The sequence below is a fragment of the Hemiscyllium ocellatum genome, chromosome 47 (genome assembly GCF_020745735.1).
Source record: "Hemiscyllium ocellatum isolate sHemOce1 chromosome 47, sHemOce1.pat.X.cur, whole genome shotgun sequence".
NCBI classification, from domain to species: domain Eukaryota; kingdom Metazoa; phylum Chordata; class Chondrichthyes; order Orectolobiformes; family Hemiscylliidae; genus Hemiscyllium; species Hemiscyllium ocellatum.
The window spans coordinates 12,804,116-12,828,069 of NC_083447.1; the positions used below are offsets into that span (position 1 = coordinate 12,804,116).

At 43.0% G+C, this 23,954-nt stretch overlaps 1 protein-coding gene across 1 annotated transcript; it reads right to left on the bottom strand.

The window, feature by feature from the left end:
• Positions 1-561: 561 nt before the first annotated feature.
• Positions 562-23,687, bottom strand: exosc5 (exosome component 5). The gene is made up of 6 exons (XM_060856103.1): positions 23,533-23,687; positions 21,263-21,376; positions 15,866-15,987; positions 10,056-10,196; positions 9,109-9,198; positions 562-984 (listed from the first exon to the last, which is right to left on the bottom strand). The coding sequence occupies exons 1-6, from the start codon at positions 23,627-23,629 to the stop codon at positions 886-888; spliced, it is 663 nt and encodes a 220-aa protein (XP_060712086.1). The 5' UTR covers positions 23,630-23,687; the 3' UTR covers positions 562-885.
• Between the last annotated feature and the right edge of the window lie 267 nt (positions 23,688-23,954).

Below are 23,954 nucleotides of genomic sequence, written 5' to 3' on the forward strand. Positions count from 1 at the left end.
TTATCCTGGGCAATACGATTTGGATCCCAAGTGACAGAGTGCCCCAGACAATGCTTATCCTGGGCATCCTATACCCAGTGAGTGAGAGTGCTCCAGCCAGCTCAGTGCGTCAGGGAGAGACAGTGCCCTGGGGGCAAGCTGGCTGCCAGGGTGAGACAATGCCAAAGGGAGCCCCTACCCTTGGGAGAGACGTCACCCAGACAGCCTGCACCTTGGGGGATAGCGAGTGCCCAAGGCAAGCTGTACCATGAGGAGAGACAGTGCCCCAGGGAGAATGGACATCCCAATTGCCTATCCCCTGAAGACAGTTAGTACCATCAGGGTGGAAAGAGAAAACTGGCACAGGACTGCAATTCTATTACTGAGATACAGAAGGCAGGAACAACCAAATAAACACCCTTTAAACCTCACAAGAAAGCAGTGATTCCAGGGCTGGCACTTTGAGCAGATTTGCCAATGACTGCAATGGGTAAACAAACCAGATTTTCATTTGTTGTAAGCATTATTTCTCAGATCTGAAGAGAATGGAAATTGTACAACTAGCATGAAACAATACTGTAATTCTTCACCATTAAACTTTATTTTTTAAAAAAAGTTTCTTCTTCCTGACTCCAGATACATGCTTTGCAAGTGTACAAAGTGTACAGTGTGTAATGTGCCAAAGTGCTGAAACAGCTGAGAGTTAGTTTCTTTCAGACCAGCTCAGAATACCCACAGCTATCCACAGGATTGATCATCGAGGGCTCAGTGATCATGGAAGGCTCAGGACCAGGATATAAACAGAATATTCACTGCTCTCCATCAGAGATTGTCCGTTGGCTTCATTCTGAACTTGATGGCTCTTGGCTTTGCTGAAGACCCTGAGGCACTCTACTGCTCCCATCTCTAGTCACTCATTTTCGAGTATTTCCTGCTCACCGAATCCCTGTAGAATTGGAAGATTTTCTCTGCAGCTTTCTGGCACATTGCGACACACTGTTGGAGCTATGTAAAAAGAGATAAGTGCATTAGCAACATCATGGAGATGGCCTTTTCCCTCCTCCTCCTCCTAACAGAATTCCAGCCAGAAGGATGGGCCTCTGTAAAATCTTAACATTGAAAAAGGCAATTGTACAAATATAAAACATCAGCAGTATAACAGACATGTTTGAGATGATTAGAAAATTGTACAGAGAGGAATGGGAAGGCAGGGACTGACTAAACTACACCTATTATCCAGAATTTATAGCACAGAAATAAGCTGTTCATCACAACACCTATCCATACCCTATCTCTGAAACCATGTCCAGTTCTAAAACTGATATTCCTTATAACTGGCCAAGTACCTCCAAGTTACTGCATGTGCGGCTGTACGAAAAGGTATGAAGGTTCACGTACTTTAACGAGTGGACTTACTAACAAAAAATATTAGAAGGAATGTTACCACTGTGGCCGGACAAACCACCCGAAATAATGAACTTATGATGGACAATAATAAACTTACCATGGAGTTACAAAAGAATGGACAATAATTAAAGTAGGTTGGGAAATGGAAGCCAACCTTGACTAAAGTGACTGTATCAATCCCCATGCTGCAGCTGCCCATAGACGGTTTGCAAACAAACCTGACAGCTGCAGACTCTGCAATAATACACACCCGAAGTTGGACTTAAATGGGACAAAAGAATGTCGCCCTTGGGACAATTAGGAGCAGTGAGTCATTCCTTAGACACGGAGGCTCCTAGCACCTTTATTTGGAGGAGGCTACGTGCACCCTGCACCTACCATAATGGACACCTAAGGGTCACCCTGCCAACAATGAGCCAACACCCGTTTGGGTCTGACTGATCAAGGTAATCAAACTTGATCAATCCATTGGCAGATTCTCAAGATCCTCCCAAAAGGGTGCGAAGACTCGGAAGGATAACAATCACCGCAAAACCCCTCTCAGTGCGGTAACAAGAATAACCACTGAAAGAGAAGTCACCTCCAAGACCATTAGAAGACGACGACATCATCACCTGGAGTCCGGCCATGTTCTAGTGTGGTGGTACACAATTGTACAAAGTTAAGTTAAAGCATAAGGTAGTTTGTAGTATTTTTCATTAGTTTATAGTATACTTTATTGTTCTAATATTAAGTGTGTTCAAATACCAAATATTATTGCTGATAAGAGTCGACTCACAATTCCATTGCTGAACATAAGAATTTAAGCACGCTGTGTGGCAGGTCCAACACTTCCAACTCTGAGATCAGTGCACACCTCCAATTTTGATCTCTTGCACTTTCTCGACTTTAGATTATCATGGAAATTCTATGTCATCAGCTGCCTATCCCCCAAGATTGCTTTCCCAAAATCTTGCCAGCTCTTTCTTAAATTTAGATGCTCTTTAACCAAACTTCTGGGTCACCTCTACATCACTCAGCATCAAATGTTGTTTGGAAACACTGCTGCACAGACCATGAGATGTCTGACTACATTTGAAACTCATTACAAATATAAGCAATCATTTGTTGTTGCTAGAGTTAATGCTCCATATGACCCTTGCTATCCTTCCATCATCTAATTCCATCAACAAAATTTTCAATTTCTTTCTCACTCGTGTATATTGAGATTTAATTTACGTGCAGCTATGTCATTTGCCCCAAATATCCGTGTGCCTTCAATTTGCACATTCTGATCATTCTCTAAGGAAATACATTTCTCCACATCTCTTTCTCAAAATTATTAGTGACTATTTTATAACTATGTCCCCTAGATTGTGGATTCTTGAGAATTGGAAACAGCTTATTTACATCCATTTTATCAAACCAATCAGAATTATCAAGATTTCTATTAAAAGTCACCCGTTGTCATTTCTTTGTTAAAAAGAAGAGAATAGAGAAGTAATCAGTTCAATATTCCCGGACAGTTATAATTTCAGAGTTTTGGTAACATCCCTTTGCACATTCAACATGAGGATGCACACTCACAACTGTGCACTGAGAGTGTAGTTCACCAAGCACACAAGTTTCCAGCCATTTCGAGTCACACCTCAGACCATGTCTTTTCTGAGAAAGTGGCAAAAGAATGAGAAAGTTCACAGAGGTCAGACAGCAACGAACCTGCACATCTGTTGATGAAACCACATGCCACACAGCCTGTTCACAGCAGGCGACAGACTGCCTCACTCTGCCCAATATCAAGCAGGAGGTGCATAGAATTCTACCCCACAGTTCTTTATAAGTAAGCAATTTACAATTCAAAATATATAATTGCAGATTATTAAGGGGTAATTAGAACTGACAGATTCTGGATGCAAAGAAGCTTTCATTACAATGAGTCATAGAGATGTACAGCATGGAAACAGACCCTTCGGTCCAACCCGTCCATGGCAACCAGATATCCCAAGCCAATCTAGACCCACCTGCCAGCACCCGGCCCATATCCCTCCAAATCCTTCCTATTCATATACTCATCCAAATGCCTCTTAAATGTTGCAAATGTATCAGCCTCTACCACTTCCTCTGGCAGCTCATTCCATACACGTACCACCCTCTGCATGAAAAAGTTGCCCTTTAGGTCTCTTTTATATCTTTCCCCTCTCACCCTAAACCTATGCCCTCTAGTTCTGGACTCCCCAACTCCAGGGAAAAGACTTTGCCTATTTAACTTATCCATGCCCCTCAATTTTGTAAACCTCCAAAAGGTCACCCCTCAGCCTCCGACGCTCCAGGGAAAACAGCCCCAGCCTGTTCAGCCTCTCCCTATAACTCAAATCATCCAACCCTGGCAACATCCTTGTAAATCTTTTCTGAACGGAAACACCAAAAACGAGAGACTATTTGGACAACGAGCAACATTATTATCCTATGGGTTAAGGCAATGTTGAGTCACACAGACCTAGCAAGATGCTAGGTACCATCCCTGGCCTGTATCCCATTGGTGAGCATCAGCTACATGAGGAAACAAGGTCATTACAAACAGCCCCAGCTAATTTAAGTTTCAGTTGGGGCTCAGTAGGTATCACGCTCACTTTGGAGTCAGATTGGGTTCTAATTGTAGTTCAGAGACTGCAGTATAATACCTCCTGATGGAATGCTGCATTGCGGGAGGTGCCAATTATAAATGAGACATCACTAACCAGGATGGTATAGTCACTCAACAACAGGACAAGTGTTCAATTTAATGTTATATCTCTTAATTTTTAATTGGGCAATTTATATTCAACAAGAGGATAGTAGGAAGACTGTAGATGAAAAGAAAAAAAATCAAAGCCCAGTTCTCTAATAGAACTAATTTGCATTGAAGTGCCAATTACAGCTAGGCACCCGTTGTACAATCTAATTAACAGATTTTCATCACTAGCTAGTGGCCAGAGGGGGACAGGCTGACAACAGACTTCAGTATCCAACACAAGTGCTTACTTAGCTTTTCAATTCTGTTTTAACCCTTCAAACAGGGTGTGCACAGTATAATCTACATTGTCAGTGCCCTGCCTACCTCACAACAGCACACTACAACCAGCACTGTCTTCACATGGCCTTCTCTGTCTGACAAGCTACTTACTGGGGCAGCATGGTGGCTCAGTGGTTAGCACTGCTGCCTCACAGCACCAGGGTCCCAGGTTCGATTCCAGCCTCGGGCGACTGTCTGTGTGGAGTTTGCACATTATCTGCGTGGGTTTCCTCCCACAGTCCAAAGATGTGCAGGCCGGGTGAATTGGCCATGGTAAATTGTCCATAGTGTCAGGTGCATTAGTCAGAGGGAAACGGGTCTGGGTGGGTTACTTTTCGGAGGGTCGGTGTGGACTGGTTGGGCCCAAGAACCTGTTTTCACACTGTAGGGAATCTAATCATACGTAACAACATGTGATTTGGAAGCACTGGAGCCTGCACAATTTCCAATACAACCATGATGTGGAGGGTGTGGACAAATTTAACAATCACATAACACCAAGTTATAATCCAACAGGTTTAATTGGAAGTAATAGCTTCTGGAGCACTGCTCCTTCATCAAGTAGCTGTGGAGCTGGATCATAAGACCTAGAATTAAATTATCTCGGGAATGTGATTTGAAAGAAGTTGAGATTTACATATTAATGAACCAAAATCTGCAACCCATTCTAAAAGATGGACGACTTAACACAATTTAGGTTTATTCAATATATTGTGTCAGTTGAATGCATGACAGTGATCTTTTGCTATAAATTCTGTGTCTGATAATCCTGCTCCACAGCTACCTGATGAAGGAGCAGCGCTCCGAAAGCTAGTGCTTCCAAATAAACCTGTTGGACTATAATTTGGTTGTGAGTGATTTTTAACTCAATGAAACCATGGCTGTCCCGATTTCTTCACATTCCTGTCTATCCTCAATCATCTTTCATGTTTTGCCTACAACGAATCTATCCACCTCTGCCTTAAAAACATTCAAAGACTATTTCCACCAACTCAAGGAAGACCGTTTCAAATACTCGCGACCCTCAGAGAAAATTAAAATCTTCATGTCTTAAATGTGTGATCTGTTATTTTTAAAATAATGAACCCTCATTCTCAGTTCTTCCACAAGACAAAGCACTCTTTTGACATCCACTCTGTCAAGACTCCCCAAACATCATAAGACAGCTTGCCCGATCCAGATTTTAGTTGAGTAAACCTTTTCTAAACTTTAAATTTACATCCATGTTTAGGAAAGACTAATACTGTACACACTACTCCAGAAGTAGTATACAACCACCCTACTTTTGTATTCAATTCCACTTGCAATAAACTATAACATTCATATTCACTTCTCAAATTACTTGCTGTACCTGCATAGGAACCTTTTGCAATTCATGCACTAGATTCTGCTGCTTTCTTAGAGCTCTAATCTCATATTTCAGACCATAAGAAATAGGAACAGGAGTAAGCAGTTCAGCCCATTGAGCCTGCTCTGGCATGCAATAGATCATGGCTGATCTGACATCCCTCATGTCCACTTTCCTGCGTTTTCCCATAACGCTCGATTCCCCTATTTGTGAAGAATCTATTAAATATACACAAGGTACCTGCTCCCACAGTTCTCTGTGGAAAGCAATTCCAAAGACTCTCAATCCTTGAAGAGAAGAAATTCCTTCTTATCTCAGTCTTAAATTGGTGCCCATTTATGGAGACCATGCCACCAGACTGTCACATGAAGGAAACATCTCTCAGCATTTACCCTGTCAAGTCCTTTAAGAATCCAATATGTTTCAATGAGATCATCTCTTATTCTTCTAAACGCCAGTGAAGAGAGACCCAACCTACTTAGCCTTTGCTCATTAGGCAATCCTACAGGGGATCATCATAGTGAACCTTCTCTGAACTGTCTCCAATGAAATAATATAGTTCTCTCAATAAGGGAACCAAAGCTACTCACATTATTCCAGATACGTTCTCATCAGCACCTTGTACAGTTGCAGTAAAACTTCACTACTCTTATAATCCAAACCTGTTGAAATAAGGGCTAACATTTCTGATGACCTGCTGCACCCGTAAACTAGCTTTGTTATTTATGCACAAGTTCCCCAAGTCCCTTTGTACTACAGCTTTCTGCAGTTTTTCGCTGTTTAACTAATAATTTGTTTGTTCTCCCTTCCAAAATGAACTTCATGTTTTCCTACATTATACTGTTTGCCCACTTACTGATCAATCAATATCTCTGTAGACTGCTTGTATCCATCTTACAGCTTGCCTTTCCATCTATTTTTATGTCATGTACAAATGTGATTAAAGTACATTCATTTCATTCCTCCAAGTCACTAATAATTACTGTAAACGGTTGTAACCCCAGCACTGACCCCTGTGGAATCTCACCGGTTACAGGTGGCCAACCTGAAAAAGAATCCCTTATTCCTGCTCACTGGTTCCTGTTCATTAGCCAATTTTCTATTCACCGCACACCATTTCAAAAAAATATGCTTACCATCTTTTCTTGCTACCAAAAGTGGAAAATCTGCTATCACCTTATTTTCTGTAGGACCAATGCTCGCTTTGTTAACTCTTATAAATCTTTATAGAAACTGGTTTCAAATTTTAGTTAGCTTTCTCTCCTACTCTAATTTAATCCTTCTTTTAATCTCTTGATCACTCTTTGCTGTTGTATTTTCTGTCCAATCTCTGACCTCTAACCCATTATACACATTCTCTTTAAGTCTGATATAAGTTTTAACACTTTTAGTTAACCACAGAATGTGAAACCTCCGATAGAATTTTTCTTTCTTGTTGAAATGTAACTATTCTATATATTCTGAAATATCCACCATTGCATCTCTATCCCTTAACCCCTCGTTGCCAGTTCACTTTAGTTCCCTCTGCACTACTGGCCTCATAATTGGCCTTTAGTCAACTTTAAAACACCAGACTTGGATCCACTTGTCTCCTTCAAAATGAAAAGGAAAATCTAATCATATTATATTCATTACTACCTTGGAGGTCATTTCGCTATAGAAGTCCTAATTAATCTGACTGCATTTCTTAATACCAGATCTAGTATAGCCTGCTCTCTGGTTGACTCCAGAGTATGACATACCAAGAGCTATCTCAAAAACATTCTTGATTTACCCAGGCTACTTTGGCCCATCTGATTTTTCATTAAATCCACATGCTGTACCTTTCTAATAAGCTCCCATGGTTTCTTCTTTTATGCTTTGGTTGTGTGGTTACTATTAGGAGGTCTGTGTCCCGCAAGACGCTTCTTGCCTTTGTCTTTTCTCACATCTCAACCCAAATCACTTCTACATCCTCACTTCCTGAATCTGGGTCATGCCTCTCTATTGTGTTCATGTCATCATTAATTAACAGAACCACCCCTCCACCTTCTCCTAGCTTCCCATACTTTCTAAATGACATATGCCTTTGATCTTGCAGCTATTTCACTATGCGACAGCTGATGAAATTCAGTGACAATCTGGCTGAGCCACTGAAGAAGGCTAGGTGACAGGACCAGGTTTGATCCCTTTCCCACTGACTTCAATCCTGTGCGACATGCTCAACTGTCAACCTCGGTCACTGTGGTAACAAGATTGCTTACATTAGTCTAAGTTTCCTGGGCTATAACAACTTAATAACCCATCCCCCTCCAAAATAAACTCAGACAAGGCTCTGCTCTTGATCGCTACCCAGAACTTCTCACTGGTGGGTGTCCACACGTGTCCTTGAATGCAGAGTGGAGCACAGCTACATTGTTGCCATGATCGGCTGTGACACTTCCAAGGTGGAGACATTAAGAATTAGCATGGGAGAAGCAGGGGAAGGTGCTCATTGGAATTGTAAAACTGAAAGACACAGTTGTGAAGAAAAAGGGGGAAAACATGGAGATTTGGCCTAGCTCTCAAAATTACGTTTCTCCAGTGGCTGCTCGTGCAGCATTCTCTGGAACAGAGTGGTGTTTCATCTGGTCTACCCTTTAATCTGTGGTTCTCGCATGCACCCAAGGGCAAATAGTCAAAAGATATATAATAAGCATGTAATATTGGAAACAGTTAACCCAAACCACCTGTGCTCCAAGTCTCATTCCCAATCTCTCTTCACTGGGAAATAACAGAAATTGATATCGTTAGATGAGGTAGGATGGGATGAGGTTTGAATAAAGCAAAAGGTAACAAATTGGACATGCTTAGCTAATGGTGTGCGGGTGGTGGAGAGAGTCACAGTTAAAGGTGATGGACTGGGTCTTAACAAGTCAGCTGTTTTGTCCTCAATGGTGTCCAACTTCTTGAGTGTTGTGAAGCTGCCCTCCTAGTCATGGCTGGATGCACTTTTGGAAAGCTTGGGATGGTAATCTACTTATCACTGGATCTCAAACCTGGAGGACACTGCTGAGACCTGTCAATTCCTCTTAACTTCCTGTTATCTGATTTGCTGTAATTGCCAGAACTGGTGTGCTGTAATCTATATCACTGAAGTTGATGCGTGTCTAGGTACAGCCTGAAATGCAATAGATAAACTAACACAAAATCCACGCAGGTCACTGAACATGAAATATATATAGTTCTACCCTTTCATTACATGGAGCCATAACCCTCTTGTATCATGTCATTCAGCTGTGGTAGGAATGTGTAGCTGGCATCAGGATTTGACAGAACCCTGTGGAAAGAAACAAAGGCTGCGATAACTTTCCCTAAAGCTTACCTCTTCAACAGAGTATAACCCTTTTGTGGACGACATCAGCAATTGCTTCTCAACACTGTCGATGGAAAACGTCAGAACTGCAGCAGCCTCCTGAAACCAACATGCAATTAGACAGGGAGTTTTCAGCACAGTGAAGCTAGCAGCAGTTTCATATAGGATTAACAGCTTTCAAACCAGCCAGAACGGACTCCTCACATGTAACCTTTCACACGTCAGCTTGGTTCAGTTGGCAGCGAGGTTGCCCAGATCAGAGGGTATGGCTTTGGATTCCACCAGTGCTCCCTGTAAGCTGAATGGGTGCACAACTGCACAGAACTCACTGTGCAACACAGTAAGTTAGGCCAGGCACAACCAAAGCTCCCTTTAAGATACACACACTTATACAGCCACACAGCAATGGAAAGTACAGTGCACACACTGGGCATAAGGTATGGATGTGCTCAACTGTACAAAAAAATTCAAAACATCACACATTGTCATGAACATATCATGCAAAAACAAAGCAAAATTGGGAAGTTGGGAGGGGGGGGGGTGTGATTGAGCACATAGACCTGAGCTAGTAGGTTAATTGACACTTAAATGTGATACTGAAGGAGTGCGCATTGTCAGGAGGTAGCATATTTCAGATGAAAACCAAGTTCCACAGAGAACTTGGGGCATGAACTGAAAGGGCCGTTCAGCCCAGTATTTCTCCTCGAGTCCAAATCTCGAGAAACAGACAGCCTGGCCACATCCTGTTACAGACTGTGCGCAAATTGTGTTTGCTACATTACAAAAAGGAATTCATTCACTCTAAAAGCACTTTGAGATGCCCCGAGGAGGCGATATAAATGCAAATTCCTGAACACAATATGGAGGCATCATTTTCCAATGCTTCAGAGGAGATATTTTTAATCAGGCTCATTGCCTGCTGAGATTTTACTGCCCTGGTGTTTCAAACCACTAACCTTCTCCATTTTTGTTGTTGGATCTAAGAGGATGGCTCCGTCGGAGTCAATCACACACGTGACCCCGCAGAAAACACTTTTCATCGGCAGCCCAGCATCCATTAGTGCCATGCAGGCTGCATTCAGGCAGCAAGCCAACAGCTATTCCAGTCAGTTAAGGATGTCCTCGTGGAAGCTTCGAAATAAAAGTACATGCGACACAGACTAGCAAACAGTCAGGGTGGCGGAATAAAAAATATTTCAAGCATACATGAACATATAGTCATAGAAATATACAGCACAGAAACAGTCCCCTCGATCCAACTTGTCCATGCAAACCAGATATCTTAAATTAATCTAATCCCATTTAGAGTCATAGAGTCAGAAATGTACAGCACGGACACAGACCCATTGGTCCACCTCGTCCATGCTGACCTGATATCTCAAACCAATCTATTCCCACCCTGCCCATATCCCTCCAAAGCCTTCCTAGATTCAGGTGATTTTCAAATGTTGCAATCGTACTAGCCTCCACCACTTCCTCTGGCAACTCATTCTATACAGACACCACCCTCTGCGTGAAGATGTTGCCCCATAGGTCTCTTTTATATCTTTCCCCTCTCACTGTAAACCTATGCCCTCTCGTTCTGGACTCCCCGACCCCAGGGAAAAGACTTTGCCTATTTATCCTATCCATGCCCCTCATGATTTTGTAAATCTCTATAAGGCCACCCGTCAGCCTCCAATACTCCAGGTAAAATAGCCCCAGCCTATTCAACCTTTCCCTATAGCTCAAATCCTCAAGCCCTGGCAACATGCTTGTAAAACTTTTCTGAACCCTTTCAAGTTTCACAACATCTTTCTGATAGGAAGGAGACCAGAACTGCACACAATGTTCCAAAAGTGGCCTAACCAATGTCCTGTATGTCTGCAACATGACCTCCCAACTCCTGTACTCAATACTCTGACCAATAAATACCAAACACCTTCTTCACTATCCTATCTATCTGCAACTCTACTTTCAAGGAGCTATGAACCTACACTCCTAGGTCTTTGTTCAGCAACACTCCCTAGGACCTTACCATTAAGTGTATGAGTCCTGCTAAGATTTGCTTTCCCAAAATGCAGCACCTCACATTTATCTAAATTAAACTCCATCTGCCACTCCTCAGCCCACTGGCCCATCTGATCAAGATCCCATTGTAATCGGAGGTAACCTTCTTTGCTGTCAAACACACCTCCAATTTTGGTGTCATCTGCAAACTTACTAACTGTACCTCTTATGCTCACATCCAAATCATTTATATAAATGAGGAAAAGTAGTGGACCCGGCACTGATCCTTGTGGCACTCCAGTGGTCACAGGCCTCCAGTCTGAAAACAACCCTCCATTTCTACCCTCGGTCTTCTACCTTCAAGCTGGTTCTGTATCTAAATGCCTAGTTTTGCCAGCATTTGGCCCTATCCCTTTAAACCCTTCCTATATATGTACCCATCCAGGTGCCTTTTAAATGTTATAATAGTAACTGTCTCCACCACCTATTGGCAGCTCATTCCAGACACACATCACCCTCTGCATGAAAAAGTTGCCCCTCAGGTCTCTTTTATATCTTTCCTCTCTCACCTTAAACATAGGTCCTTTACTATTGGACTCCCCCACCCTGTGGAAAAGACCTTGGCTATCCACTCTATTCATGCCCCTCATGATTTTATAATCCTTTATAAGGTCAATCCTCAGCCTCTGAATCTCCAGATAACCACAGCCAACTCAGCTTCTATTGATAGCTCCAAGCCTCCAACCTTGGCAACATCTTTGTTGAGATCAATTTCCATTTTCACTATGGACATCCTTTCCACCTTACACCACCAAAACTGGGCCACAGTGGATGTTTAACACCTTTCTCACACATCAAATGTGGCAAGCTGCAAAATCAAAGCTGTGCCAAAGCACCAGCCATGTTTCAGTGGGCAGCATGCTCATCTACATTGTGACATTGTGGGTTCAAGTCTCAATCTATAGTCATGAGACAAGAGCCTAGGGTGAAACTCCAAAGCAGTACTGAGAGGGCACAACTCTGTCAGAGGTGCTGGCATTCAGACGGGATGCCAGACCAAGCCTCTCTCTGTCATAAAAGACTCTGCGTACTACATTGGCCTGAAGTTATGAGAAGTGCTATATAAATGTGGGGTTTTTTTTGTTCAGATATTTTGTTTGCTTCAACCTGAAAATTTTGATCCAAAGAAACAATGCAAGTCACAGATTCCCTGAGCAACTATGTCACAGCATCACTGATAGGTAATCTCCTGGTCAATTCTGTGCGTTAAGGTTTGATCGCTGGACCATTCCAAAGTGTTTTTCAAGCACTTGCATATTTTGACCTATAATTACCTATATTTAAGGCACATAACACCCAATTTGTGCACAACTTCCCACAAACAGTGAAATGATAATGACCAGGTAACCAATCCGATAAAGGTGATTGAAGGATAAATACCAAACAGGGAACCAGGGACAATTCCCAGCATTCCCCCAAAACAGTGCCATTTCACATCCACCTAGTAGCCCTCACCTGAAAAGCCCTATCCAAAAAGGTGGCAACTCCAACAATGCAGCACTCAATCTGTACTGTGCCAGGGTATTGGCCTTGATTTTTTGAGCTCACATCCTGAAGTGGGATTTGAACTCAAAACCGACTTCCTGACTCAGTGACAGGAGTGCTTCTCACGCAGCCACAGCAGACTATCGGTTGCTAACAATGGTTAATCCAATCCGAACCAGTTGGTGAAGAATGCATCACACCTGCTTCTTACCCAACATCTACCCACTCTCCCAGCAGTCTCACTTCACACGTGTATGAAGCACCTGATGCCTTTCACCTCCGTGTCTTAACAATTTAATTAAGATGTTATTAACAGGAACTAGTGGCTCTAGTTGATGGCCTGTAACACTGCTTGAGGACACAATGACCACATTTCAAGCTTCTCAAACAGCGATCTAGCTATGTTAATCTTGTTGACTGTCTAAGTGTGAAAACTATCTTCAACCGACCTTGATCCAAACCCTTCCAAGAGGCCCATACTGCAGCTTATGGTTACACCTCCTGACCTGCAATTGGCACTTAACTGTAGATAGGCAAAAGTACATATGCTGGAGGTTAGAGTCAAGAGTGTGGTGCTGGAAAAGCACAGCAGGTCAGGCTGCATCCGAGGAGCAGGAAAATCAACGTAACAGGCAAAAGCCCTTCCGATGGCCTTTTCGAACTTTTGCCCAAAACGTCAATTTTCCTGCTCCTTGGATGCTGCCTGGCCTGCTGTGCTTTTCCAGCAACACACTCTTGACTTACCTGTGCATTGCAATCAGGCTCTGGAGCTTGTAGGTTCCCCCAACCACCATTGCCAAGGCACACAGTGAACAACAGGGTGCTTATATACTTAACTGGCATCAAATATTGGCAGAGGCAAAGTGCTGTTTAGTCATGAGTTTGAGTCCTTCACCTTTCATACTGCATTAACTCCATCCAAAATGGTTTACCCATCACCTGACTGTCACTAGAATTAAAAGTCTCACTTTGGTGTTCAAAACCCTGCCCCTCCCAGCACACATTTCTGCTCACCTCTTCTTCCAGGCCTTTTGTGTATCCCTGATTTCCTTTGTCCACCAGAAGTTTAATTGCCTAGGCTCTAATTGCGTTCTTACACCTCTTCACTTATGTCCTGATGCCTAATTTGTGATAAATTCTTTCATGGGATGTGGATATCACTAAGTGGACCACTGCTTTGATTGCCCATCTCGAACTGCCTTGTTGAAGGTGTGGTGAGCTGCCGTCTTGAAAGGCTGCAGTATGCGAGATACAGGAACACACACACTGCTGGGGAGTGTGTTCTGGGAATGTGATCCAGTGATAGTAGAGGAACAAAGATATCTTTCCAAGTCAGGACAGCGAGTAGCTTGGAGGGGAACTCGCAGGTTCCTTTCTATTTGCTACCCTTGTTCTTCTAAATGGTAGAGGTCACAGGTTTGGAAAGTGCTGTCAAAGGAACTTTGGTGAGTGGCTGCAACTTATCTTTTAGATGGTACACATTGCTGTGTACCAATGTGTCAATGGTGAAAGGAATGAATGTTTAAGATGATGTATAGGGTGCTAAAGTAGAAAGCTGTGTCCTCATTGGTATGGAGTTTCTCAAGTCTTAGTTGTGTTCTACTCAACTAGGCAAGTACTGTGTAGTCTGTTACACTCCTAACTTGTGCCTTTTCGACGGCGCTCAAACTTTGGAGAGACAGGAGGCAAGTTATGCACCAGAGAATTCCTGGATTCTATGTGCTCTTGTAGGTACAGTATGCTTATGGCTGGTCCCATTCAGTTTCTGGTAAATAGTTAACTTCGGATGTTGATAATGGGGGATTCAGGGATGTCAATGACAGCACTTGTCAAGTGCCTTCTAACATTGAAGGCACTATAAAAATCCAAGTTGCTGTTGCTTCCACATTGCTTGGAGCAGGAGTGATTCAGTAAGTAGGATCCAAGCTCTTTGAAATAATTTGTTTTCTTTGGCTTCTTAAAAAAAACATAATACTGAAACATTTGTTATGAACTGTTTCAAAATAAATGAGATTATTTAAAGCTGAGAGTGGTATCAGGAATAAAAAGCACTTACACCTCCCTCTTCAATGAGTCACTAGCTATCAAAGTGGAACAGCAGGTGAATCATAATTCCTGGCCTCTTTCACTGATTGGGACTAAAATAAAGTCTATATTTTCCACCATAAACAAAACATGATCAGTTGGTGAAAGCGTCAAGAGAAGCAATCTCGCCACACTGACTGAGCCCCTCCAGCTCCTGGAGGAGGGAGCTGACATCTTGCAAATGCACAAACAAATAGGCAGATTAGAACTGTACTAATTGGATAATCATTTGTTTTTTCTAAGTTACATGTTGAAGGGAAATTATTGATAAGAACATGGGCTTACATGGTGGTGGTGGTGGTGGAGGAAGACTCCCCCCAATCTGCTTTGAAATAGCAGCAATTGGATGCTTTATTTTCACCTGGGGAGGTAGACAGGGACTTTATTTTAAATACTGATTGAAAGATTAAGTTAAATCAGTGTCTGCTAGGTTTATCATGCTCAAGTCACTACAGTGGGTCTGAAGCTCACTATTTTACGACTCAGATAGATGACTCTCATGCACTGAGCCACACTTTAAGGGTTTAGTGTTCCATTAGGTACTCCTCAGTCTAGTGGTAAATATTAAATGGGATGGCATTGGCATAGTGGTATTATTGCTGGACTATGAATTCAGAAACGCAGGTAATGTTCTGGGGACCCAGTTTTGAATCCAACCACGGCAGATAGTAAAGTTTCAATTCAATTTAAAAAAAACATGGAATTAAGAGTCTAATGAAGATCATGAAACCATTGTCGATTGGAAAAATCCCTCTGGTTCACTAATGTCCTTTAGGAAGTAAACTGCCACCCTCACCTGGTCTGGCCTATATGTGACTGCAGACCTACGGCAATGTAGTTGATGCTTACCAGCCCCCTGGGCAATTAGGGATTGCAAGTGACACCCATATCCCATCAGTGAATAGAAAAATAAAGTCATCCCTAAACCAACATTGCCAAAAGGTGATGATTGCAGGATGTTTCTGCACACGGGATCTTGCTGGATGTAACCTGGCTGCGATGCATCCTACACAAGTTACAACATTTCAAAATGTATTTCATTGACCAGAAAGCACTTTGGGTTACTTGGAGGACAGATACTGTTTAAACGTGACGACAGACATTTCGCAGCTGGAAACTGGCTGAACCATCACCGCTGTCAGGATACAGATCCAGAGTCATGGATGACTTGCAGCACGACTGTGATAGAGGAGCGCGGATGGAGAGCAGTCAGGATGGTGGCTTCGCACGTGTTTCGAATCATCTGCTCCTTGCTCTTCTCAGAGACACCTTTGCAAAAACAGAGAAAAAGGCCCGAGTGAGTTTGCAAAAGACATATGAAACGATCGGTAAACTCAAATTTATTGCAGCCCCTAGTCTAAAAGGCGACAACAGGATAGCAAACACTAATTTCTTTCAGAACACCTTTAAGATGCAGCTTGTTGCCAGAGAACCAACATTGATTCATGTTGGGCCATCAACTATGACCCAATGGTAATACATCACAGTAGCCCCATCTTTTAATAACAGAGGGACTCCTTCCCCATCACACAAAAACACTGGGGCCCACAATAAGTTTTTGCTAAGTTAGAACCTTCTCCAATTAACATTTTGAAGTATTTTTATGTTTAAAATCTGGAATGCAATGGCATGGTGGAGGCAAATTCAATTCAAAGGGTTTTGGATAAATATCTGCAGAAAATAAACTTTCTAGGATAGAGACAGTGAAGTGCAAGTTCCTACAGAGCCAGCGTGGACCTGAAAGATTAAATGGCCTCCTTCTGTGTAACAACTATGCTCTTACTTGGCTCCGAGGAGAAAGTGAGGTCTGCAGATGCTGGAGATCAGAGCTGAAAATGTGTTGCTGGAAAAGCGCAGCAGGTCAGGCAGTATCCAAGGAGCAGGAGATTCGACGTTTCGGGCATAAGCCCTTCTTCCTGAAGAAGGGCTAATGCCCGAAACGTCGAATCTCCTGTTCCTTGGATGCTGCCTGACCTGCTGCGCTTTTCCAGCAACACATTTTCAGCTCTTATTTGGCTCCACTGACCAAACATTCTGCACCCAGTTCCACCAGGTACCCTGATTGCTTATTGAGCTGAATGTGCTGCCTCGAGTGATTGGGTTGAGAGGCCCAATATCCAAACTGGTATTGAAGTATCTCAGTTGCATTTCTATAACACTGCCAGCACTCAGTACCTCATCCCGTCAGCCGAGTGCTACTAACACCCTTCATATTTAAACATTGAAGATGATTTATAAAGATATTCCTTTGTGTCAGCATATTTAGTGTTTGACTAGATGAAGGCACCATAGTCTTATCAGACCATAGGGCAACTCTCTCATTACGAAGACACAGTTCTGATAGCATTATAGTTGAGAGGGGGAAGAGGTCAAGGAGATGGTAACCTCAACCTGAACCCTGAGGCATCACTTTGTATTGCACATCAGCCTCTGGTAGACTAAATTTAATTTTCTTTCTCTACACAAACAGCAGGTACAGGGAGTAAGGCAAACATAGAACATAGAAAAGTACAGCACAGGCCCTTTGGCCCACCATGTTGTGCCGAGATTTAATCCTAATGTAAAATATAGTAACTTAATCTACGCACCCCTCAACTCACTGCTATCCATGTGCATGTCCAGCAGTCACTTAAAATACCCCTAATGACTCTGCTTCCACCACTACAGCTGGCAACACATTCCTCACATTCACAACTCTCTGCTTAAAAAATCTACCTCTGACGTCTCCTTTATACCTTTCTCCTAATATCTTCAAACTATGACTTCTCGTACCAGTCAATCCTGGCCTGGGGAAAAGTCTCTGGCTATTGACTCTCTCTCTTCCTCTCATTATTTCGTACACCTTGATCAGATCTCCTCTCTTCCTCCTTCTCTCCAGAGAGGAAAGTTTGGGCTTATTCAACCTTTCTTCATAAGGCCCTCAAATCCAGGCAGCATCCTAGTAACCCTTCTTTGCACCATCTCCAAAGCCTCTGTATCTTTCCCATAGGAGGGCGACCAGAACTAGACACAATATTCCAAGTGTGGTCTCACCAGGGACACCAGGGACTTGTAGAGCTGCAACAAAACCTTGCGGCTCTTAAACTTGATCCCCCATTAATGAAACCAAAACACCATATGCTTTCTGATCAACCCTATCTACTTGGGTGGCAAGGGGATCTATGTACTTGCACACCCAGATCTTCTGTTCCTCCACACTGCCAAGAATCCTGTCTTTATTCCTATATTCAGCATTTGAGTTCGACCTTCCAAAATGCATCACTTTGCATTTATCCAGATTGAACTCCATCTACCATTTCTCAGCCCAGCTCTGCATCCTGTCTATGTCACGCTGCAGCTTGCAGTAGCCCACTGTACTATCGATGACACCTTTGTGTCATCTGCAAATTTACTAACCCACCCCTCAACTTCCTCATCCAAGTCATTTATAAAAACTACAAAGAGCAGAGGCCCAAGAACAGAGCCCTGCGGGACAGCACTTAACACTGACCACCAGGCAGAATACTTTCCATCTACAACCACTCTCTGCCTTCTGTCAGCCAGCCAAATCTCCCTGTATCCCATACTTCCTGACTTTATGAATGAGCCTACCATGGGGAACCCTATCAAATGCCTTGCTGAAATCCATATACACCACATTTATTGCTCGACCGTCGTCGATCTCCTCAAAGAACTCAATAAGATTTGTGAGGCATGACCTGCCCCTCACTAAGCCACACTGACTGCCTTTAATCACAGTATGCTTTGCCAAATAGTCATAAATCCTGTCCTTCAGAATTCTTTCCAAAACTTTGCTGACCACAGACGTAAGACTGACCTGGTCTGTAATTGCCAGCGATTTCCCTATTATCCTTCTTGAAAAGAGGAACAACATTTGCCTCCTTCCAATCCTCCGGTACGACTCCTGTGGAGAGTGGAGGCGGCAAATATCCTCGCCAGTGGCTTAGCACCCTCCTTTCTCACTTCCCAGAGCAGCCTAGGATAAATCTGGTCTGGCCCTGGGGACTTATCAATCTTAATGTTCTCCAAAATTTCTAGCACATCAACTTCATCTATTTTGATCTGGTCAAGACTGTATCCCAGCTCCTCTAAGTTTTCATTTACAACCAGTCCCCTTTCCTTGGTGAAAACCAAAGCACAAAACTCATTTAGGGCATCCCCTATCTGCTCAGACTCCACGCACAAGTTCCCTACCTATCACTACATTTGGCCTCAGCTGTTACAAAAGAAGCTTTAGCTCAAGGCAAGTGCTGAAAAAGATCAAAGCTGCCGTCTCAATAAAACATGCAAACCATGTATTACACAAACAGTGATATTATGGAAGAACAGAGCCATATCACATTTAACCTTGGGTTGACATCGGCTCAGAAGCAATACAGCTACATGCAGGGTCGGAAGGCCGGGAGCAGGTCCCTGCAGTATGTGTGCTGTTCTCTCTGACATCAGAGAATATTTTATGAAGTGGTCAGAGTCTGGGAAACTGTGTTGTGTTATTCATATATCACTCGGTATGAATGGAAGACTAAATCAGTCACTGGAATGATGCTTATTATATTAAGCACTCATGCATGAATTGTAATCAAAGTTTTTGTCAGCAGACTAACAACTTTGTTGCACTAGTTAGTAGTAAGAAATCCTCTGATAACTATGCTTCTGTTGCTGTTAACCCACCCCTGGACTCCCAGGTTCCATGTTTTGTGACCTGTAACTTTAATAAGTTCCATTGGTCCTTTATATCCTGCACTGTATCTACTGCCTAATCCACACACCAACCAAACGAGTTGTTGGTCACGGAGCTTCCAATTTTTCCCCTCGATACACAACACACGTTTTGAAAAATTCTTGATATTTAAACATAGCTCTGTGGGATCTTTCCCCATTTCCATGTCAGTTCTCTTCCATACATCCTCTGACTTCAGATCTCATGTGTGCATCTCTTCCAGCCATTCAGCAGTCTCAGTTCCACTCTCTCGAACAAACTCCCTAATTCCTGTTCCGTTGTTGTTTCCCGACAAAACCTTTCCAACACAATTTTTACCTTGAACTTTGTTATTTTGGTCAGCTCATCTAATTATTCAATGGCCCCCGCTACCCCAAACCATATAATTATATGGAACTCTGTTCATAAGTGGAACTTCTTGCTGTGCACCAAGAAAAACACTTAAAATCCAGGATGGACCACACATTCCACTCTGACCAGCGCTGCCAGAAAATCTAATGTTTAGGACGCCCTCTACTGCTACCATTTGTGGGTACTCAATGTCCTCCAGCAAATGAGCTGCAGGAGTCGACTTAAAAATACAGTAATCTTATCATCACAGAGCTATTCCCAATTCAGAAATGATCCAAGAGAGCGCTAATATATTTGGAATACGAAACAAAAAAAAAAATCAGCATGTCTTAGACATCTTGTGGAAATAGATTCCAATTAGGTGAAAATTATCTGTTGCAAACCAGCTACAAACACAAGCATCCATGTAATAACTTCCAACCTCTCATCTTGCAACAATCCAACACCACATCAATTCGTTTCATCCCCACATCTTATGGAGCTCTACTCTCTCTGGAGTTTCAAAGTATTGCTCTCACAGAATATTATAAAACTCTACAACAGTGCGAGCACTATCTAACTCCCATCATCACCCCACTGCTGATGCCCCCCCAACTCTATGTTTGACAAGGCTAGATAGAGGCTGTTTCTCCTAATTGGAGGAGAACTACAGCTATGAGCCTTACTCTTAGGATTAGCATCAGCTTTAGCTGAGTTGGTAACACTCTGACTTCTGAGCCACAAGGTCCCTGATTGAAGTCCCACTCCACAATAAAAACCAGGGCAGACACTCCTCTGCAGTACTGAGGAACAACTGCACCAGAGGGGGCCTCCTCCAGCCGATATATTAAATCATGAACCCATCTATTTGGGTGGATGTAAAAAGATTTAGTGGTACAGCTCCAAGGATTCAAAGGATATTCTGGTCATTGTCTAGCCTCAATTAGCACCTCAATCAGAGAGTCATTATTATAATATCTATTGAGTTCACAACTCTTCAAAAAAAATGTTGGTGGAAAAAGGGTATTAGACTGTGAAGGTAGAAGGCAAGGACACTATAATTTCAAACTGTATTGAGGTCTCTTAACTCAGAGTTGACAGTCTTTGATTTTCTGTGCCCTCGAGGTCTGTGGGTGCTCATCATTGGGTGTATGTCCAAGATCAAATTGATACAGATCCTAAAAGAATCAATGGATATAGAGATCTAGCAGGAAAACTGATCTAAGATCAAGCATCATCTATCATCTTATTACATGGTGGAACAAGCTCAAGAGACTGCAAAGCTCCTTTTTCTTACATTATTAACCTTATATATGCTCCCTACATTCGTTAGATATCTCAGCTTCCTTATTCATCCCCAGAACTATCACACAAAATCCCTGTAACTACCCATATTTCAACACACTCAATCCGCATGCAACTTCATAGAGTTTTCACCCAGGAACCTCACTTAAACTCTCTCTCCTAAAAAGCTCTCTGAAACTCATCACTTACTCGGCAATCCAACTTTTGGCTTCAGGAGGACATCTAGCGTGGCCTTATCGAAGATTTCTTTGCTGACTTTCACCTCTGCCGGCCCATACACTGCAGCCAGGACGGTCGTGTCCCCTAGGATTTACAAAGAAAACACCCAAGACGTTGTAAACATAAGTTGACATTGCTTAGTGGGAACATTGCAACACACGGACAACGTGACTTTACAGAGTTGCTCCTTCACCAATGCAAGAATTGGCAGAATATTTAATTCTTTAAAAAAAGTTAGTTCCAATTTTTAATCAAACTTCTGTGAAGCATTTACAAGATTTAAAAAAGACGGCTGTTTAAATAGGATAGCAACTTTCATGACCAAAGGACACCTCAAAGCACTTTCGTTCTTTTTGATGTGCAAGCTTTTTTAAGACTTATTGATCAGGGAAACTTTGAGCTTGACAGGGTGGGTGCCAGGAGAATGTGTCTCTTTCTGGGAGAATGAAGACCAGGGATCTCTTATTTAAGATAAAGAGGAAGAGGAATTTCTTGTGAGGGTCATTAACCTTTGGAACTCTGCCCCAGAGAGCAGTGAGAGCTGGGTCATTGAATATATTCAAGTTGGAGTTAGATAGATGTTTTTTGACAAGGGATTTTTGGCGGCACAATGTCTCAGTGGTTAGCACTGCTGCCTCACAACTCCAAGGACCCGGGTTTGATGCCACCCCTGGACGACTGTCTGTTTAGAGCTTGCATGTTCTCCTGGTGTCTACATAGGTTTCATCCAGGTGCTCTGGTTTCCTTCCATAGTCCAAAGTTGTGCAAGGCAGATGGATTGGCTATGCTGAATTACCCATCGTGTTCAGGTTTGGGTGGGTGAGGTGCTTTAACAATGGGAAATGCAGGAGGATCGGGTAGGAGGATGGGTCTGGGTGGGACACTGTTTGGAGGGTGGGTGTGAACTCATTGGGTTGAATGGCCTGTTTCCACACTGTAGGGATTCTAAGGGCTTGAGGGAGATGAGCAGGAAAATGGAGGTGAGGCCCAACAGATCAGTCATGACCTTACTGACTGGCAGAGCAAGTGTCCATGAGCTGAATGGCCTACTCCTGCTCTTAAATTTTATGTTAAAACACAGCAGGAACAAATCATGCATAGCTCCCACAAAACAGCAATGTAATAACCAGATCATCCAATCGAGATAAATGTTGTGCAAGATAGCAAGCAAAATAGTCTTCAGTCATAGGTTCTGCTTTAGTTGTATTGGTATCACAGACTAATGTATTCCACTAACATTTCTACAGGTAGTGTTAATGAAACCAAGGATAACCTTCCAATCTGGCTACTCTGATTATGAAAATTTATCAATGGGAATAATCAAATGCTGACTCTTGAAGATTTCAAGCAATGGCCAATCCATCTAACCTGCACATCTTTGGACTACGGGAGGAAACTGGAGCACCCGGAGGAAACCGACACAGATTGAGAGAGAACGTGCAAACTCCACTTAGACCTGTCGCCAGAGGCTGGAACCAAACCTGGGAATCCTGGCACTTTGAGGCAAGAGTGCTAATCACTGACTCATCATGCCACCCCCAACAAAGGCTTGTTGGGCCAAATGGACCACGTTCACATTGCTTCCAAGTCACAATGGGCCAAAAGGCCTTCTCGCTTTAATGATTCTATGATTGCGTGGGATTGATGAAGGGCTATGGGCGCAACCAGTGATATTGGCTGTGGATGATACAATGCTATGGGAAAGAGAGTGGTACAGTAGAATTACCAGTGTATGAGATTGAGAGAGGGTGGAACTGTTGACTTTATTTTGAAATTGACACAATGCTGTTGGGGAAAAAGCAAGGAGCAGCATAATTAGTTTGGGATTTACACAGAACTATGGGAGAAATAAACATTCCGATCAAAGGGAAGATAACCTGGCATTGGTTGCAGTTGAATCGAGGGGTGGAGATTGTCTGAGGAGGAGTGATTGAGTAGGCTGGACTTGTACACATTGGGGTGGAGAAGAATGAGAGGAGATGTGTTGAAACAACAGAAACGTGGGAGAATGAGAATTGAGTAATTTGAGAGGGAATGCGAGACTGAGAGTCAGTCAGAAGATAAATTATGATTTAAATTGTCTTTAATGAGCCTCTCCTTCTTACAACCTTCCAGAAACTCCCCACACCACCCTCCTTCTCCCCTGTCATCCCACAGAGAGTGTCTCATATTCCAATAAGAGATGGTGAGGCTAGGCAGGGTCTGAAAGAGACTTCCCAAAGCGAAGGACTATCACCCACCTTGTGTGAAGCAAGCCGAGCCATCAGGCCTGGACAGGAGACTGTGTTCACTGCCAAAAGGCCTCAATTGCTGCTGGCTCTCAGCACCAGCCTCCATACCGAGCAGCCTCGCTCGTCAAGCCCCCGCTCCTGACTGACAATGCTATGCACCAATCAAACATCAGCGTCCCCCAAGGTCAACCAATCAGTATCTGGATGAGGTGGGACTTCCATGCCATTCACTGATGGAGGCAACTGCCCCTCACTGAGGACCCCCATCCTCTAGGCAACTTACTGTACGCCTTTATACAATAACAGCAAATAGATCGTATTCTTTTCCTATTTAAACTGTTGTGGTTTTTGCCGTTTTTCGGTCCACATGCAGGGACCCCCGCGCTTGTTCTCGCTCTTCCTCAGAAGGCGGTGATCATGTGGGACAGGCA